The 12,034-nt window shown below is 48.5% G+C and overlaps 2 protein-coding genes across 2 annotated transcripts; one reads left to right on the top strand and one right to left on the bottom strand.

Annotated features, from left to right (window-relative positions):
- The first annotated feature begins 32 nt into the window (after positions 1-32).
- Positions 33-3,904, top strand: BDV27DRAFT_117682 (uncharacterized protein). Its single transcript, XM_032064717.1, has 3 exons — positions 33-537; positions 629-1,295; positions 1,458-3,904. Exons 1-3 carry the CDS (start codon positions 319-321, stop codon positions 3,878-3,880), a joined length of 3,309 nt encoding a protein of 1,102 aa, XP_031927235.1. The 5' UTR covers positions 33-318; the 3' UTR covers positions 3,881-3,904.
- A 439-nt stretch (positions 3,905-4,343) lies between these two features.
- Positions 4,344-11,184, bottom strand: pksP (polyketide synthase alb1). The gene is made up of 5 exons (XM_032064716.1): positions 10,855-11,184; positions 10,511-10,802; positions 7,021-10,452; positions 6,198-6,953; positions 4,344-6,145 (listed from the first exon to the last, which is right to left on the bottom strand). The coding sequence occupies exons 1-5, from the start codon at positions 11,139-11,141 to the stop codon at positions 4,487-4,489; spliced, it is 6,426 nt and encodes a 2,141-aa protein (XP_031927234.1). The 5' UTR covers positions 11,142-11,184; the 3' UTR covers positions 4,344-4,486.
- Between the last annotated feature and the right edge of the window lie 850 nt (positions 11,185-12,034).

Raw genomic sequence — 12,034 nt, 5'->3', positions numbered from 1 at the left:
CAGTATACGTAGGTTAAGTATTCCGTACCGAGGAATGAGTGAGCATCCGTCATAGTGGAGTTGGGCACTGATAAGATATCACGTGTCGGCGATCATCCGTGCAGCTATCCCCCGTCGTCCGAGTTCAGACCGAATTTCATACTCCCATTCACTTCTCTGGTTTCTTCATTGTTGCGCTTTGTGTCAGTTACGTTTCACTTCCACAAGCGCTCACTTTCCCAAATAGTCCTCACTTATATCTCTCTTTACTACACGCTTGTTACATCAACCTCCCACCATGGATTACTTCACTTCGGCGATGCTCCCAGGACGCGCATAATGTGGCGCAAGCGCAAGATCTCTTCTTCTGCAACACGTTCATCAGATAAACATAAGAAAAAGAGACGCAAAAATACATACCCCGTCATATCAAGTGACGAAGAAAACGACAGCGAAAGTTCTGACTTAGCCGAAGACGAATGGTATATCAACTGTATCCTTGACGAAACAGAATCTCAGTATCTTATTGATTGGGAGGGGCCTTGGTCGCCTAGTTGGGTAAGTTGAGCACAGTCTACATACGCCACCCCATATAGTTATCAGAGGCTTCCTGGGAGGGGGCGTCATCTAACAGACATACAACAATCAGGAGCCAAAGGAGCACGCCAACGACGCTGCAATTCAGGTCTGGGAAGAGAAAAGGAGACACCGCCAGTCCCAGGCCGATAGTCATCTTACTGAAATATCAGAAACACAGTCAGCTATTCAATTCTCTCAAGGCCACAGTGTAGAGTTCATCGACTCGTCTGAACAACGTTTGGAACAACGTGAGCGCTCACCATTATTTGTACATTTTGATTCTGTATCTGAGTCACGCCCATCTCTGGAGGCCAACCGATGGTCTGAAGTTCCAGAGTCAAAGCAAGTAACGCCTATTCCAGCCCGTTCACACCGGCATAGTGACTACTTAACTGTACCGATTGCCTCAGCAGCTGCACTGCCTGAGACTGAGTGTGTGTTTGAGTACAGTCCGAGTACTGCTATCCCGTTGGAGTATTTACTTCCTAGTGAAGTCCAAGGTTACCTCGCAACACAAACTACACATAGCCCCAGAGGAACTCCGATTATTGCTAGTGAAGGTGGGGTACTAAGATCTGGCAATCTATTGACGCCCGAGGCTGCCCAAGGATCTTCACAGTCCAAGTCAATCGCATCGCCCATCCTTGAAGAGCCATCCGGCACACCAGTCTGTGGCCTGCGTGGGGAAGTGGACGGAATTACAGAGACTCCATCTATTACCTTGGCCCCTTTAGAAGGTCAGAAATCCTTCCAGCTTCCTTTGTCGAGACCTAGTTCACAGCACATCCCCTCGTCAGAAAGCTGTCTGTCCGGGTTTAGTTCTTTGATATCCCAGCTACTACTATCTGGGAATTGCCTCTCGAAAGGCCACATTATAGCTGATAGATTGAGGTCTACAGTGCCAGAATCAAACCCGAGTACATCCCAGGGATCAATAAACCCTTCCATTCAACTCCTGAGTCAGAGACTGTTATCTGCACGGCAAAGCAATAAAGTACCCAGGATGTCTACTGGAAGCATGGAGAGTCATAACCAAAAGAAGGAAGTGCCATCATTGGCTGAAACCATGGAGAAGTATAGTCAGTATGAAGGAGCAACTCCGAGGGAGAAGATGAAGAATGCGTACGCCCAATTGAGCGCCAAAACGAATTCTCTCCAGGCTATTGATGTCAGTGTGACTCCGTCATCTGTGGAAGATATCGAACCCGTGGCGCCTGTATCCGTTCCCGAGACAATCGCACCTCTAAGTGTTAGAGTCGACAAGGAACCCACTGCTCATCACACTGAGTCAGAGATGAATACCACTTCATCGGAGCCACTTGGAGAGATGCCACACCAAGAACAAAGCACACAAACTATTCAACCAAGTGCCTTGACAGTCGCTCATACCGAAGAAGTCCCTCCCGGATCAGTACATCTCGGTCCCTCTGAATTCGCCGTGCCACTTCCAATGGACTCCAGAGTCAAAGATGACTACGAACGAGTCTTAGTAGATGAAACCCAGTGTATTCGGGATTTTCTTAAAGGCCCCAGCGCTGAAGGGATGTCCAGCGGGCATGAAGAACGCATTGTGTCAAGATTGCGCGAGATATTAGGACGTCTAAGCAACGTTGCGACACATCCAGATCTTAATATCGCAGAGCACATCAAAGATTCGGATTCGGACCTAAGGAAGGAGGCAGCTTGGGCCGAATATTCCAGCGCAAAATTCTTATTCCTAGGCTACCTTGTGGAAATGGCAAGCAACCGGGATATTCATTTGGTGATTATGGTACAGGGAGAGAAAACCCAAAAAGTGGTTGAGCAATACCTGATTGGTAAAGGTCTCATATACACTCGACCTCGTGAGGAAATGGGGTCTGGCACCAATTTAGAGGTTTCTCTGCTAAGAGGCTCCTTGAGTTTTGGGGTCCAATCTACACACAGTGAAGGGATCACTGAGACATACAAATCACCCTCTGCAATCATTGCACTGGACTCGTCTTTAAATGCGGAGAGTCCTTCGGTCGAGCATATGCGAACCACATTTGCTCGTCATGGTAACCTACTTCCTATCATTCGACTCATTGTCTCAAACTCCAGTGAGCACATTGAACTCTGTTTTCCGGATCCTCCAGAGCTCCAACGTCTCCAGTTGATCGTCCAATACACTGTCCGTCTCCGTAATATAGTAGGTGATCTGCAAGACGATGCCCTTGGTGTGCGTGAAGATGTGGAAGAGATATTGTCTTGGCTCTCTTCGGATCACTTCAGTATTAGCTGGCCTTTGACCCCCATTGAACCTTTACACGTCGTGAGCTCCGAGAAGCTGTTATCTGTTCAACTTGAAGCTCAACCTCAAACGACTGTTGCCAGTACATCAAACCCCAACTCACAAGCTCAAAAGCGTCTATTTGTGGAAGACTCAAGCGAGCATGCTTCTAAAAGACTAAGGTTGGAAATGTCACAGGATAACACCCAACTTACCGAATCAACGAAATTTCCAAGTCAAACCCTGGATAGCGGTCTGCATGCATTGGAGAAGAATCTCGTGCAGATGAGAACTGCACATGCGGCTGAGCTTGGGCAGTTTCAGAATGCGTTAACCGACATGCAATCCCGCTTACAAGAGAGAGAGAAACTACTCGAGTCGCTCCAGCATCGCTATGAAACTCGAACTAGAGACCTCCACAAGATTCGTCGGGAGCGGGATCGCTTAGCCGAATATAAGGCCACATCAGAGCAGAAAATTGAAAAGCAAAGAGAAGATATTAGCAAGCTAAAGGCTGAGCGCACCCAGCTAAGGCAAGATCTTGAAAAGGCAAGGGGGGAGATCAAAACTGGGGGAGGTGCTGTAGCAGAGCTGGAGACGGCTCGGGAAGATATCCGGCGCCTGACACAGGAGAATTCTGGCCTTGAACGGAAGGCAGAATACGAGGCCAGGCAAGCCGAGTATACTCGCGAGCAGTACCAAACTGCTTCTAACATTGCGGCTCAGACTGGGAACGAGATCCGCCAACTTCGAGAAGAGAACGAGTTATTAAAGCGTAAGGTTGCTGGCAATGCTAGTCGCCTACGAGAGATCAATATAGAGAACGACGGCGCACGACATCTATCTCGTATCTCCGAATTGGAAGCTATTCTTGCATCCCGCGAAGATCTGTTACGCCGAAAAGAGGATGAGCTGCGGGAAATCCGCAAGAATCGGCCGTCCACCCGCTCGACGAGCACTCAACCTCGCAGCCCGAGACTGACCGCTGGAAGCCGTCCAACGAGCCCAGGAATCAATAATCATAACGGACGTGGCAGCGCGTTAAGGTTCAGCTCCGAGATGCCCAGTTAAGGTCGTACCTGTTTTGTATAACCCTACCAACTTAAGTGGAATTTCTATCATGTTACAGCGACTCCACTGATTTCATCCTTGCGTTCTATGACGGTTGCATAGAGAAGGGCGTGCATTTGATGCTTTTCTTTCATCACTGACTTTGCATTGTCTGGGCGTTTTGTATGCCTGCACCATTTCTCCTTTTTTTTTTTTTTTTTTTTGTGTGTGGACCTTGCGCCCCTTCTCAAGTTGTCCATGTTGAATTTTGAATTGGATGCCATTATTAATGTAGGGCATTCTTATGACTACATTGCCTCAATTTGTTTGCAAATTTTTCTGCTGTTCTACTACCCTAGGGCTTCCTTTTCCACAGCCAACAACAGTGATTAGTCAATATGTAGGCTGTTTTAGTATTGATTGTGCTACGTGATAATATCTCGTTGTTCCAATAGTATAATTGATTAATTACGTACAATTATTGCAAGGCATTACTTACTGAATGATAGTGCGGTAATCCCTGGCTATCGAAAAAACTGAGATCAACCCCATAACAAACCATATGAACGAGAGAGAAAATAAGTGCAATATAATAGTAGAAAAGAACATAACAAGCTTCATCAATCTTTAAGCCATAGCGTTAGCCATAAAAGTAGACAACTCTTTCGCTTTTTCGCCCTTCGTCATCGTAAAATGATTAGCATTTTCCATTACCGTGATTCCACCAATATTTTCAGGTCCAACCAATGTATCCCACTTGTTAGGCCCAAGGTCGGTCCGGTCATTAAGCAGCCAGACCATCTCCTTGGGATCCTTGGAACCGTCTGTCGGGGGATCAGGCCGGGGATCTCCCGGCTTACCACAAACACCGTCTTTGGCCCAGATTATATAAGTCTTAGGCAGCTTCTTGGCCCATTTCCCGTCTGTGAATGGAAGAGGCGCGGCCTTGTATGCGTCGAGGGCGTCGATAAAGGCTAGGAAGTGAGGTAGGAGCCAGGATGGTGGTGCCGTTTTACCTTCGCCGAAAAGGCCGATAGAGTTGAAGAAGCCGTACAATCTCTGCGGTAGCTTCTCAAGGCCGATGGGGAATGGAGTGTCAAGAAGAAGCAAGCGGTCGACTTGTTCACCTTCCTCAAACATTAGATGGCGTGCTGCATCGTATGCACAGATTCCTCCTGCTGACCAGCCGCCGAAGCTGTAAGGGCCCTTAGGTTGCCGACGACGAATCTCTGCCACGTAAGGAGCAGTGAGTTCGTCTAGGCTGCATTTGAGCTTCTCGGGTGTCTTCATGTATGGGCAATTCAATCCGTAGACGCAGACGTCAGGAGAAACTCCGGGAATGGTAGCGTAAGATGTCGCTGAGCCGGAGCCGTCAGGAAACAAGAACAACGACTTTGTTGCTGTCCTAGGGTTTCCTTGTAACAGGATTGATGTGGCCTTGGGGTGTTGAGTAACCTTGGGTTGGAGGTCTTGAATAACTTCGGGGAATTTGACTGGCTCTGGCATAGGAATTGGCGCAGCAGTATTCTTGGGTTTTAGGTCCAAAGCCACCTCTATATCATTGAGGGTCTGGTTTTCGATGAAGAATTCTCCCGGCAGGTCCATGTCCAGAGTCTCTCGGATTCTTCCAAGAACAGTCAGGGAGAGAAGCGAGTCCATACCCATCTCTCCCAAGTTCTCATCAGGGTCGATCTCTTCTGCAGGGACACCGATCTCCTCTGCGATGATGTTACGGATTTCCTTCATGGTGTCGTCTTGCTCGACCTGAGCTACCTTCTCATTTGGCGGTGACGTGATGTCAGGAGTGCTTGCACTTGAAGATTCGGCACCGCTGAAAGAGAAGTTCGACTCTTGTTCACTGGAGGATCCATCATGGCTCTCTGAAGGACTCACTTGGGCGATGAGTCGCTTGAAGTCGTTGACGGTTGGGTGATCGGTAAACACAGAAGACTCCAGATCGAGGTTCAACTCTTCACGATACCTGCCAGTGACTGTTAGAGAGAGGAGGGAGTCTACACCGTAGTCCGCAAACACCAGGTCGTCTGAAATTTCAGATTCTGCCAGGCCAACTTCTGAGGCCAGAATGCTGAGTGCGCGTACGGCAACACTCGGTCCAGAAGATTTGGTGAAGGACTTAGATGGAACGGGTGCTTTAGGACGGGCCTTAGCACCTGTGCTGGCCTTCTGAGTCTGAGCTGGAGGTGGTGGTTTGGCTGTAATAGGTGCCTTTGTACCTCCAACAGGAGGAAGAACAGTGTCAAGTATCTTGCGTGCCAGTGCTTGGAACTAATCATCATGTCAGCAAAACGGAAACCAAGAGCAGTAGTGAGGTACCCACCTTGACACCTCCAAAGACAGCAATGATATCGTCACCCTCAAAGATGTAGACGTCTCCAGCCCAAATGTTGTTTTGCCATGGTTGCATCCTCACATAAGTACGATAAGTGACATCAGGCGAGAACTTCTTCAGGCAACGCATTGAATCCCATCCATGATTAACAAATACTTGATTCTTAGAGTCGGTCGCGTCGCTTGCGTTCATGATGAATCCAGACAGATGACCGAAACTGTCAATCCAGAATGGGTTTCGATGAAAATTGCCTGGCGGTGCTTGGAATTTGACACGAGCAGTGGCCTCATTGTTATCGCTGTCCAGGATAACCTCACGAATCGACTTGAAGTTGTCATCATAATCGACCAATGCGCTGAAAAGTTTATACACCATTCCTCGCTGGATACGGTGAGCCTCCCCTGTTTCTGCATTCTGGTGGAGACTGTCGATGCTTCTCTTGACTAGATACGAGATTCTCTTCCACTCAAGCTCGGAGGCATTGGTGTCAAAGAACTTCACTGTACAATGCGCATGGTCCACGGTCTTTTTGCCCTCGGCATTGACAGCGTATACCTGAACCGAAGCCTTCTTCTCTGTCCAATTAGCAGTAGCAGAGATTCTAAAGAGCTGCTCTCCTCCCTTCGCGATGAGTGGCTTCGGCACGACCATGTCACATACATCGAGGCCAAGATCTTTGAACTCAGGTTTGTATTTTTGGACAAGGTATTCTCCAAGTGTCTGGGCAATATCTGCGTAAAGTGACTATAGAATATGAGTTAGTAGCCCGAATTATGGCACATGATAGCCTGGGGATACATGTAATACTTACCGATGGACAAAGTGCGGCTCCATTGACTTTGTGACCTTGGATAACACGGTTCAACTCGGGATCAGCGATGTCATTTTGCACCACGACAGTCGCTGTTGTACCGTCGTCGCGACTTTCAACAACTTTTTGTGCAGCAGTGGTCAGGAATGTAGCTTGTGGTGCAGCCTGGATCGCACCTTGTGGAGCACCCTTCGTAAGGCAGAAGTTGTTAGTGTAGGGTATCCAGTAGTTCTTGAGATCCCACTTGTAGGATGGAAGTGGGAGCACCTGGTGGCTGGAGCTAAAGTCTTGATGATATTCTTTCCAATTGATATCAATGCCAGCCAAATGAAGGGCCGACAGACTATTGGAGAGGACCTTCCATGCATTCTCCTCTCGGCGAAGAGATGCAACGGTGGTGACCTGAGGACCGAATGTTGCTTTGATCATACCAGAGCAAATGGTATGGGCACCAACTTCAAGCCAGACAGTCTTATCATTCATCAACTTCGCATATCTAGTGGCCTCGAGAGCGCCAAGGAAGTTCACCGACCTCCGGCACTGCTTCACCATATATTGAGCCCCCAGAACATCGTAGTTAGACTCGGTGATAACTTCCCCGAGGAGTGAGGAAACAAACGGTAACGATGGCTTACGGAACGTGACACCCTGGGCTTCTTCTTGGAACCGTTCAAGGATTGGAGTAACTTGGGCAGAATGGAAAGCGAACGGTACCCTCAGCTTAGTAGACTTCCAGCCTTCGGTGGAACACCTTTGAGCCAAGTCATCAATATCGGTGGTGAGGCCACTGACGACAGTTTCACTGGGTGAGTTGACACAAGCAACTTCATCCACACCTTCTTTCAGCAACTGCTTGACCTGTGGGTAGGAAGCCTTGACAGCCAGCATGGCGTGTGTTCCAACCTGGCAGTGCTGTGTAAGTAGCGTAGCCCGACGACCACAAAGGTAGATAGTATCGGAAGTCGATAATACTCCTGCGGTATTCAGGGCAGCAAACTCCCCAAGACTATGCCCAAGAACAAAAGCAGGCTTTATACCTAGTGAATCCCAGTAGTTGACTAAAGCCATCTGAAGACATGTGGTGCCGAGCTGTGTCACGACAGGGCCCAGCTCCTCCACGGGCACGCTTCCGTCAACCAAAGGAAGAATCGAAGGAAACCCTTGCCTTTGACTAATGCAATCGAAATGCTGCATTGTCGCCCTGAATTGAGAACATTTTTCGTACAGTTGCCTTCCCATTCCAGTGTGCTGAGCTCCTTGGCCAGTGAACGCGAACCCTACGCCAGGGGCCGTTGCAGGGATAGGGGTAAAGCTTTCCAGACGAGAGCTGTTGTTAAGCGAGTCACGCAGCTCCTGCAGGCTAGATCCGATAGCTGTGATACGGAATGGGTGGTGAACACGCCGTGCTGTGGTGGTGTATGCCAAGCTCGGGATAAACTCAGCCTCGTTCACATTGAATGACCTTCCTTGTTCATCAATGTATTTTACAAGGGAGTTGATATTGTTTTTGAGCGCACTCTGAGATCGTGCTGATACAGCCACAGCGTGAACAGATCGAGGATCTTGTCCCTTAACTGCAGGAATTGGAGCGTCCTCCAACAAAAGAGCGGTATTTCCACCAGCCGCAGAAAAGTTGTTAATGAAGCACTGCCGCTTTCCAGAAGCTGGTTTGTTCCAAGGTGTAGGTTGGAAGGCAATGTGAACATTGCGCTGCGCGAGATCCGTGGGAAAGTTATGGTTGATCTTGGTCTTTATACCACAATGAGGGGGTATGGTATTCTTCTTCATCATTAGAAGAACCTTCACAAGCGCAGTTACACCAGATGCTGATTCTCCATGGCCAACATTTGCTTTGGCGGAACCAAGATGGAGGGACTGTCCTGGTCCACGGCGATAGTCAGGAGCAAACGTATCCAAGACCGATTGCATTTCCACCGCATCCCCAGCTTGCGTACCAGTTCCATGCATTTCAACATAGCTGACGTCCTTGGGGTCGATATTGGCATCGTTCAATAGTTTATTAAAGATAAACGCTTGTGCGCCAACATGAGGGCGGGTAATTGAGACTGCTTCTGCCGAATGATTGGTATAGGCCCCATTGATCACACCGAGGATTGGATCGTTGTCTGCCTGAGCATCTTCCAGCCGCTTAAGAATGATTGTACCCACTCCATCTGCTCTACAGTAGCCATCAGCGCCATCGTCGAATGTGTTACAGTTCCCGGTTCTGGACAGGAAATGGCCACGATCAAGACCAGCATGGTTATCTGGGTTTGTCAATATATTGACACCTCCAGCAATAGCTGCATCGCAGTCATTTCTCCAGATCGAATTGCAAGCCATGTGAATAGCCGCAAGACTTGAAGAACAAGCTGTATCAACGCTGACACTGGGCCCACTGAACTTGAAATAGTAGTTTATCCGACCAGGTGTGAAAGCGCGATTGCCACCGGGGATAAAGTATGTATCAATATCTTGACCACTATTTATCTCACGATAATCATCGCTAGTCATGCCATAGAAAAGACCGACCCGATCCCTCTGGGTCGACGGGGTGCTGTCCGGAATAAAGCCGGCCATTTCAAGAGCTTCATAGGCCGTGAGCAATGCAAGTCTTTGAGCGGGATCTGCCTGGAGGGCTTCGCGAGGTGACATATTGAAGAAGCGGGGGTCAAATAATCCCGGTTCGTTTATCCAGCATCCGTACGGAACCTTGCTGGTATTCCGCTTTGTTCCAGTAGGATCAACGTGTGCATCAACATCCCAACGCTCTGCAGGCACCTTCCGATGCACATCGAGGCCGTTATAAAGAAGGTCCCAAAAGCTCTCTGTGCCATCAGCTTCTGGAAATCGCCCAGACATGCCAATGATCGCTATCTTGGAGCAGTCGGCCCTGCCGCTGATGTTAAGGTTGTCCTTCGGGGTCGTGGAAATATCTCCGAGCCCATTTTCCACTTCAATGTCGGTTATCCCGGCTTTTGTAAGAGCTGTAAACAAGCTTTGTGTCGCGGTGCTCGAGATTGGGAATAACTTGCATGTTTGATGACGAGCAATTTTCAATATGGAAGAGCAGGCATCGGTAACCTTCTCCCAGCATAGTTGACGTAATAAAATCTCTTCGAGGGCGGCTTTAAGTAGATCCTTCATTTGTTTAGCCTCTATCGGCTTTCCCGTAGTGCTTGATAGTACGGGGATACGAGGCGTGTAGTTTGAGACGACCTCATTAGGGCAACTTTCGAGGATCCTCTCAACATCTCGGCTATCATACAGATGTGCTGCGTGGTAAGGACCATGAATTTGCGCCCTGACCGGCTTATGGCTTTTAGAAAGCCTAGTTTCAATTAAATCATCAAGGACCTTGGGCGGTGCGCTGATGGTAATACTGTTATATCCCACCGCACTGATATACGGTTTGGATGAAGGAGGAATTGCCTGTATCCGGTCATTAGAATACTCAGTCCCGCGAAGTATCTCAGGTCAATTGACTTACCCGTTCAACAGTGAACTCTCCTATAAGCTTTGAAGCATCTTTCTCGCTAATCCCGGAAACCAAGACTGACCAGCTTGTTGACGACGCTTGGTCAGAGCTCACTAGCTCTCTAACTTTCAGGACGCATAGACCAAGCCGGAGAGCTACCACCACCGCTTCAACTGCAGCCGGAAGCAGTTCTCCAACATTGGTCGCAGAGCTTACAGCTGCAGAACTAAGAAGACCCGCGCACAGGCCAATAATATGGCACTCTGAAGCAGATGGGTACACGTTTCCAAGGTCTCCGTAGTAGCTATCTCAGGTTAGGCTCGTTCAAACGGGTCAGGATCTGCAGTTACACGTACTTTATAAAGCTTCCCAACTGATAGATACAGGTCAATGCGCTCTCCAGAGCCGGATTAGGGTCTGACTCCCTGTGACGCGCCAGTAGATCCACTATGCTTGTAAACCGGGGGAAGATCTTCCGTTCAGATGGTGGAAGCCTCGCGATTTCTTGGCGTAAAGCGTGGAAGCATCTCTGGAAGAACGAAGCGACAATTGTATTATTCTTTACTTGTAGGAGGCGACGTAAGCCGGCGTCGAAATCACTTGTCTGGTCTCCGAAGAGATAGACGCCGCGTGGCCCCTCCATGTTGGGTCAAGAAAGTGCCAGTCAAGAGTTGCAGAGATGCAGATCAAATTGTTTTCCCAAAGCAATTGGCTAGATATTAAGTATGATTTATACCAAGATAGAGTTACTACCACATGCGACAGTGGAGACTATGTCTCAATTACGGCATGCACAGGACTTGGACGAGCATTCCACCGAACACTCGAAGGGCGATCACAAGCTCGTTTCCAGCCAAATGAATGAGGTCACATTGTCAAAATCTTCTAGAGTCTTTTACTATTCTTGGGAAGCCAAGACCATATCATAGGAGTGATAACGATCATCTCCATTGTGGTCAATTGCCAATATGGTCTGAGAGTCAATCTGGCGAATCCTACCGTTACGCTCTGAGACCGCTGACATCCACCTTGAATCATATTGACACTGTATATATATAATTCTAGACTCGAGAATTTGCCTCCGAGTGAGACAATTGTGGTATACGTCAGGTCAGCCACGTCGCTACCGTAAGGAGGTGGATGTTCCAAACCCTGTTTCCGAAGCTCAAGGCACATCCAGCTGGCAAGCGGGCTTTGCATATGCGTGCAGAACACTGATCAATGACATAGATGATTGGCCTTGATTCAATTGCATTGGGAGACACGAACTGTTGGCAAAAGTCTGTTCTCGTCGTTGTAACGTTAGCAGGAGTCGTCGCCGCATTCGGTAATAGTGAAGATGACCCTTGCGGTCACGTGTCGCTCCCATGCCTCCTTCCATGCCCCAAAGGCAAACAAGAAGCATTCCCTGCTTTCATTTAACATACTCTGTAAATATGCTGGTGGCTGGGGCTTAGCTCAGCTTTTTCATAAATAAGATTCCCACAAAGGGGCCGGTGCATTTACTTTACTTTTTCTACGCAGTATGCCTCTAAA

This window comes from Aspergillus caelatus (assembly GCF_009193585.1).
Source record: "Aspergillus caelatus strain CBS 763.97 unplaced genomic scaffold BDV27scaffold_96, whole genome shotgun sequence".
Lineage (NCBI taxonomy): Eukaryota > Fungi > Ascomycota > Eurotiomycetes > Eurotiales > Aspergillaceae > Aspergillus > Aspergillus caelatus.
The sequence above is the reverse complement of the archived record's forward strand: the minus strand, read 5'-3'. Positions and strand labels throughout refer to the sequence as shown.